At 36.8% G+C, this 8,642-nt stretch overlaps 1 protein-coding gene across 1 annotated transcript; it reads right to left on the reverse strand.

Annotated features, from left to right (window-relative positions):
* Positions 1–4,220: 4,220 nt before the first annotated feature.
* On the reverse strand, positions 4,221–8,035 carry LOC135246763 (E3 ubiquitin-protein ligase TRIM35-like). Its single transcript, XM_064320068.1, has 3 exons — positions 7,547–8,035; positions 5,790–5,885; positions 4,221–5,627 (listed from the first exon to the last, which is right to left on the reverse strand). The coding sequence occupies exons 1-3, from the start codon at positions 7,970–7,972 to the stop codon at positions 5,385–5,387; spliced, it is 765 nt and encodes a 254-aa protein (XP_064176138.1). The 5' UTR covers positions 7,973–8,035; the 3' UTR covers positions 4,221–5,384.
* Between the last annotated feature and the right edge of the window lie 607 nt (positions 8,036–8,642).

Below are 8,642 nucleotides of genomic sequence, written 5' to 3' on the forward strand. Positions count from 1 at the left end.
TTCTCCCAGTTTGTGAAAGCTTGATCTGGTGGAACACGTATTGCTGTTGCAATGCCAAACCTTAATTTGGCCAAGAAGTCTGCTTAGGTTTGTTGGAGCACACATGATTTAATAACATGGTTTTTTGTTAAATGCTATTTATCTTTGGATCATATATTGATTAATTTATGTTTAATAATTAAAGCCATTAAATCACATTAACTGCTGTATTTTGTGTGATTGAATTTGTATGCCTTATTACTCCTAGCACGTTTCCAGTCCACCTGGACTATTTTTCAGCTGACAGTGCTCTTATGTGTGCATGCATGTGTGCATGTATATGTGTGTGTTTGTCACACTCTGTATATGCCCAGTACTATCAGAGTGGATCTGCTGCTGCTGGTCCTACACTCGTTCCTGCCAGCAGTGTAATCTGTCCCTCTGCTGTCCTGCCTGTGATCACTCCCTGTGCCGCCCTGCCAAGTTACCTGAAACAATTTAGGAAACATTGGGTAGCTTTGCTTTGGAATACAGCTTGTTTAATTCGTGCAAGGTAAAATAGCCAGTATTGTTTCTTGTAACTTGGCATATTTTTGATAACAATACTTTTAATGGCAGGCCTAGACTTGCTGATGTTTCTAGAGGAACAGTGTGATGTCAAAATGGAAGTATGAGTAAAAAACAACATTAACTAGGGGCAACTGTGGTTGGAAGTGCATACTGCCCCACTGTGATGTCTGAGCATTGGTTTGTGATACAACAGACAAGCAACTTGGAATTGACTTCAAATCTACAGTGTGAGCATGCAGTTTCATCAGTTGGGCTTGAACTTTCTTTTCTTAGCTGCACGTGTTACAGGTCTGACGTGGAATAAACCCGCCACTGTATCACATTTAAATTGTTTATTAATTCTGAAAACAGAAGGAGAATGGACATATGAGTTTGCTGCACCGGATTACCACACCATTTCCAGATAGCATTAACAGAAGATATTCTCTGATTTAACTTTCACAGTGTCACAAAAATAAAGAAAACACTTTACCCACTTTACGGTTCAGTTACCTTGTGCCTGTTTCAATTACCAAAATAAACATATTTCTTTACAGAGTATCAATTCCATATATCAGTATCACATTTCACAATTCCAAAAAGACCAGCAATCTCACACAGTCACTAAAACTAATTAACAAAGATTTTTTAGCCTTATTAATCTCTATAGCTCCACATTTAACTGAATACTCCCACCTAGTGGACAAACAATTATTTGCACTCCACTAGCAATATTGAACGAACCTAATTTCCCCAGGAAACTGGGTAATACAGTTCCGTGCATTTTCCCTGTGTTTAAGCTAACTGTTTCACATGTCCCTTTTAATACCAGATCCGTGAACTTTAATGCATTAAGTTGCCGAGTATTAGCTCAGCTACTGATATTCCCACGTTCCCTTTCCGAGTTAGTGCTGGGAATTGTTGTTTCAGATTCGCTTTCGCTCAGGCAGGATGTAGGCTACTAATAAAGTCGCGAATCTTCCTTCAATAAACACAGGATGCATCGGCTTTGGAACGTCGTCGTACCCGGTATAACTTATTCATGTCTGAACTTACTCACAGCAGGTAGCTGAGCATATCGTAAAATAACTTGGTCGGCTACTGTGGCTATCAAGCTACACACGCTTGGTACACTTTCGCGGCCATTCTGTTTCCCGTCTCCCGGTTCCTTTCGCAAAACGGCGCTTAATGCTCTAAATCTTTCACAATCCATACCCGATTATTTTATCTTACATTCCGAAATGGAATATTTAACCATTATCACCAAATATTTTCCAAAATGGACGGCGACCCCGTTCAGAAACACAGTATATTCGCGCCACAATCTCACTGACGATCATGTTGCCATTAAACCTCATACTAAAACATATCAACATATCACTTTCTACTTTCTATTACCGCTACACACTAACCGATTGCAGGAGTGAATATTACCTTACCTGAAAACAGAAGGAGAATGGACATATGAGTTCGCTGCACCGGATTACCACACCATTTACAGATAGCATTAACAGAAGATAATCTCTGATTTAACTATCACAGTGCAGACCCCTGCAGTTAGTAGCGCCACCTTACTGCTGGGAGGTGGATATGCCCTCTCCATTAACCAACTGAATATGACTCCGTACACTGTCTTCAGTTCAGAGTGTGACACACGCATGTAATCTACAGTGTCCTTACTATTATAGAGGAAACAATAGCCACGACAGATATATCATGAAAATGAAGCCTTGTGTAAATTATACCATACATTTCACATGCAGCAGTGGGGGTGTTTTTGTATTGAAGTTCAGTTGGGGCACACTCAGGCAAAAGTGTAATGTATATTAACCCATTAAATAATTAAAACCACATTTATTACATTAAAAAAAAAAACTTGATATAACTGGGCATTCAAAATTATGATGGGAATTGGATATACACAGTCTCGCATTGGGCACCAATTATTAAAAAGAAAAAACAATGAGCTCTTAGCTAGCAGAACACAGATCATAGCCTACACAAATGGAGCATAAGCTAATTGGAGCATAAACTAGGCTAAATACACGAAATCATAAAAAACAGTGACATGAAAGCACCGATAGAAATGTGATAAAGTATTGTATATTGTTGTAACATGAAAAAAGAAATATTAATACATTGTTATACTCACTGGCCACTTTACTAGGTACACCTGCTTGTTACCACCAATAGCTTACTCCTCGTAACAGTTAATCATGTGGCTGCAACTCAATGTATAAAGCATGCAGAAATGGTGAAGAGGTTTAGTTTCCTTGTTTGACCAAAAATTGGAATGGGAAAGTCTAAGTGACTTTGACTGTGGTATTATTGCTAGTGGCAGACACAGTGGTTCCAGCATCTCAGAAACAAATGCTCTCCTGGGATTTTTATGCACTTGTCTCTAGAGTTTACAGAGAATGGTGTGATAAACAAAAAACATCCAGTGACTAGCAGATCTGTGGCAGAAAACACCTTGCTAATGAAAGACATCAGAGGAGAACATGCAGACTCATTCAAGCTAACAGAAAGGCCACACATGCTCAAATAATTACTTTTTTACAACAGTGGTGTGCAGAAAGGCATCTCTGAATGCACAACACTTCAAACCTTGAAACGGATGGGCATCGGTCAGATAAGAACAGGAAGATGAGACTACAGTGTGCATGTCACCACCAAAACTGGATGAGGGAAGACTGGAAATACGTTGACCGGTCTGATGAATCTCACCTTCTGCTGCAACATGCAGATGGTAGGGCCCGATTTTGGCATAAACAGCAGGAATCTACAAATCCATCCTGCCTTGTATCAACAGTACAAGCTGCTGGTAGTGGTGTAATGGTGTGGGGAATGTTTCTTTGGCACAGATTAGGCCCCTTAATACCAAGTGAGCATCATCTGAATGCCACATCATACCTAAGCATTGTTTCTGACCACGTGCATCCCTTTATGGCCACCGCAAGCAGGACCGCAACAGCGGGGCCAGCCCTACAAACTTGAATGTCTGTGTTTGACTGAGTGGCTGAGTGATGAAGTTACACCATTGGTCGGCCGAGTTATGAAGTCACACCATTGGTCGGCCGGATCACGTGTGTTAGATCCAGCCATATACTAGGTTTTAACCTGGTCTTGTTCAAATGGATTCTTTTAGTAGGATGATTCACCACGTCACAATGCACAGAAGCTGGTTCCACAAACATGGCACTGACTTAAGTTTGTTCCTATGGCCTGCACTGTCAACAGATATTAATCCAACAGAGCACTTTTAGGATTAGGTGGAACCAGAGGTTTGCAGCATGAATCTGGCTGAAAATCTGTAGGATCTGTGTGATGCTATTGAGTTAGCATCAACCAAAATCGCCAAGGAATTTTTCCCATACCTTGTTTAATCGATCCTGTGAAGAATTTTGACAGCTCTGGAAGCTAAAGGGGGTCTTACCCAGTACTAGCTAGGTATACCTAATAAAGTGGCCAGTGAGTGTAATTTCATAATATATATTGATTATATATGTTTAACAAACCTGAGTAAAATACAAATATGTATTTGTATTTGAAAATGTAGTTAAATACATATTTGAAGTATTTTCAAATACATTTACACATTAAATACTTTGTATTTGATTTATTTAAATTATTTTAATGGAAAACCAAATATTATTTAAAACATACATTCTTTTAAATAAATACTTTCCAGGGACTCTAAATACTTTTTCAAATAGTATTCAGAGCCTTTTAAATATACATGAAAATACAAATACGATTTTAAAATATTTTGAAATATTTCTGTGATAGACAACAGAAATGACTGATCCACCAAGAATGTAAGCTTCATACTGAAGAGTTCTTTGTACAATCTTTGTAAGTGGCCCTCGATGTGATGTCAGCGAGTTATAATACGAAGGGCACTCCAGGGGAACTACTAGGGTCTAGGGGTTGAATTTGGATTTTGGGCCAGGGTACCCTACGCTGGCAATTTTAAACAACCCATGCGCTGCCTCTAACAAACAGTAGACTAACTGACCGTACATCTTTTTGCATAGGGGGACGGCAAACTCAGATTTCTTGATAAGCTACTTGCCAGTTTATTTGTACCCATGCAATCTTTTTAAAGATAGTGGCCTGCTACTGTATTTCCTCTTTTTTTTCTGTTATTAGAGTGTTCAACAGCCATATGTACAGTACAGTTCCATTTTTTACATTTTGTAAGGTTAGACACTGATAAAATAGAATTCAGCCATGCATATTCACTAGCAATTAACAATGGAAATCGGTACAATTAGACTGGGTCCGTCAGCAGCCACTTCTCATCAAAAAACTGTCCTCTAATTAGGCAAAATGCTCAACTGTCAGAGCTGACAGTTTCTCGCACATCCATTGATTTTCAAGTCTATCAGCAGCTTTGTGCAATTGCACATGTTGCACCACTGAATTTATGTTGTGAAATTATTTTCAAATAATTCCATTTAATCAAAAATTTTGTATTTGAAAATTCTGTATTTTAAATGTTTTTTTTTTAAGACATATTTGAAAGTAATTGCAAATATATGCAAATGCTCCTTAAATGTATTGTCAAATACATTTGGTAATTAAATATTCAGTATCTGTAAATGCTGAATTTCAAATAATTCCTAAAAAAAGTATTTAAAAGTAATTAAAATTATTTAAATATGTATTTTACCCAGGTCTGATGTTTAACAATATAACAATGTGACATGCTGCTTGCTAGCAGTTTATTCATATCTTCCCCATTCTGCTGGTAGAACTGTGCTCCACAGAACCATTATTGAAAATTGCAAACAAACTGTGCATCTCAATATGGCTGGAATTAGTCAATATAAGCCCAGAACACCTTCAGGAAATTAAACTCCTACCTTTAAAAAGGAAGTGTCTTCAGTGTCCATGGCCTTCTCTATAGCTGTGATTTTGTCTGTTAGGATAGAGATGTGTCCTGTGATCTTTTCTATCTTCTCCTTCATTATCTGACTCTTCTGCTCCTCTTCCTCCCTCAGAGCAGCTAGTCTGGCCGCCTCTTCCTCTCGCAGGAACTGGTGGAGCTTCTCAAACTCTGCCTTTATCTGCCTCTCTGTGAGCCGGGCTTGTCTCTGCAGATCAAATACACACTTTTAAACCTGAATAGTGTAACTATGTTTTGTTAATGTATGTGTGGCAGCCAGTGTGATTGTTATGCCTCTCACACACAATATTAACCAAAAACACGTTTTAGGAGTTGTGTACCTAAACATTTTTCAAATTACTTTACTCACCTTGTTGTATTGTGTTGTTGTCTTACATTCTTGTTCAGCCTTAGTAAACCTCATCAGCTTTTCTTCAATAAGATTAAGCGCAGGCTTGAGTTCCTCCTGGAGTGATATGACACAATTATCACTTACAGAAAGACACAAATGGCACAGTAATACCCCTGCTGCAATACAGGTGAAGGTCAGTATAACTCTTTAATTACATGGGAAATGTAATGGGGAAAATAGCTCTGCTGCAATGTAACTACAGATCAGTGAAACATACTTGAAGTGCCTCATAATAGTTTATGTTTTATGTGCTTTCAGTCCAATAAAACCATTCAAAATTTTCAGCATATAGAATCACAAAACAATTGTTTTAGTGGGTTGTTTATAAGATCGCTTGACTAATTGGTATAAGATTGTTTTGTCCACACTTTTAAATGTTTAACGATTTGTGTAAAAACCTATAGAAGCATTTTTTATGTTCTATTTGCTCCAAAATTTGTAAGAAAGCCAGCGAAATCTCTGTTCACTCGGCAGGTTCCTTCCGTTTTGAAATTTACAAAATTTACTAAATGTTGGCGATGGCTGTACATTATTACAGTTTACTGCATTCGCCAGACTGTTTATAAATTCCTGGTTTTGCATGAGCGTTTCCATTAACTCCATCACTCGTTCCGCCATAACTGAGATTTAATGTTTCGCACGCTGTGCTCCCCTCACAGGCCTCTGCAGTGGAGGACCCCGCAAAGTTGACCGAACCGGTGCCTAATGGAAAATCAAAGTTTGTTGTATATATATATATATTACTTTTTTCATTCAATATCAATTAAATACTCAGTATATATGAATCATTTTTTCTATGCATTCACTGTATACATATAAATCATTCATCATATACATAACAAAGATCATTATCTATCAAACGTTCATTCCATATCAATGTTCATTCAATATATATCAATGTTCATTCAATATATACCAATGTTCATTCCATAAATATCAATGTTCATTCAATATATATCAATGTTCATTCCATATATATAAATGTTCATTCAATATATATCAATGTTCATTCCATAAATATCAATGTTCATTCCATATATATCAATGTTCATTCCATATATATCAATGTTCATTCAATATATATCAATGTTCATTCCATAAATATCAATGTTTATTCAATATATATCAATGTTCATTCTATATATATCAATGTTCATTCCATAAATATCAATGTTCATTCAATGTCAATGTTCATTCAATATATATCAATGTTCATTCCATAAATATCAATGTTTATTCAATATATATCAATGTTCATTCTATATATATCAATGTTCATTCAATATATATATATATATATATATATAGCTGTTCTTCACACTGGTTACACACTCATTGTGGATTTTTGTTCTCGTTCAATTCTCTAACCAAGCATATAACCAAATATTTAGTATACAGTATATAAAAATATTATAATTAGGTCTTGACATTCATTAGTTTTTCCAGATTTGGATAGGTCTTGTGTGTTTTGTGCTATCAGTACATATCATTTTATAAAGCATTGCTACACATTCTTACAAATGCAGTATGTATTTCATTACTTCCTGTTGGAAGCCATATTCTCTATAAAAGGCCCCCAAGCACGACTGTCTGTAAAAACATACATTTCAGCATGTTTTGAAGTTTTAAAACAAGTCTTTCAGATACAGTGCTTCTTCCTCCACTAAATATTTAGAAGAACAAATATGAAATTGTTGTTATTTAAAATAGAATACCTTCAGATCCAGGACAGCCACTTCAACTGGACAGACCGGGTGGTTTATGTGTTTTTTTGAAGTCTGACAGATGATACAGAGAGGCTTTTTGTCATGGTTGCAGAAGAATAGAAGTTTCTCTCCATGAAGACTACAGAAAGCTTCATCCTTCACAAGAGCTTCACTTTCCTCTGCAGATTCACTCTCACTCTTCTGCTTTAAGTAGGACTCCACAATGATTTTTAAAGCCAGGTTTACAGGAGGTTCAGTTATTGAGGCCTTTCTCCTGCAGATAGGACACTCCCGAGAGCTCTTCTCTCCCCAGTACTGCTGCAGACACTCTCTACAGAAGCTGTGGCTGCATTTTAGGACAACAGGCTCTTTAAAAATATCACAACATACAGAACAATAGAGATTGTCCTCAGGAATCAACGCTTTAGCTGCCATTTCACGGACGCAGTCTCTCAGACTGATACTTTCTCTTTCACTTTGGCTGAACTTAGGACTGACCACACCTGCTGATCAGACTTGTTATACTCTGGCTTCCTCTTCTTTATACAGGAACTTCTCAAACTTTGCCTTCACCCAAAAATTGTGTGTTGGGCCTGACACTGCTATTCACATGAACATGGATATTAAACCCTTACAGTGTATCTATGTTTGATTTATTAACCTTAAGTATTTTCTGAATTGATCTATTCACCCTGATACTGTCAGTTTCTTGTTTAAGTGCAGTGAATCTCTCCAGCTTTTGTTATATCATTTCCAGCACTATTGTGATTTCCTCCTTAAATTAGATGAAATAACCGGCACTAATAAGATTTCAGGAGAGATTTGTGGATTTGGGAAAAAAAATTTGGATTATGAAATAATTTTTAATTGGATATTGGCTTATAGAGATTTTTCACACAGTAAAATGGTAAGTGTTAAATCAACTCTTAAAGAGTTTATGACTTCAGTATGGCCAGAGTGGACTCATATGAAGTTTGTTAGCATTAAATTGACACTGGACATTTTACTGTGCACTGACAAATTAAATGTATATTGTTAGAGCATTAGCGGGTGTTAATGTATCAGCATAGCAGATTTTTACATTGTTAAAGGCAGAGTGAGTCAT

This window comes from Anguilla rostrata, unplaced genomic scaffold (assembly GCF_018555375.3).
Source record: "Anguilla rostrata isolate EN2019 unplaced genomic scaffold, ASM1855537v3 scaf0872, whole genome shotgun sequence".
Classification (NCBI taxonomy): Eukaryota; Metazoa; Chordata; class Actinopteri; order Anguilliformes; family Anguillidae; genus Anguilla; species Anguilla rostrata.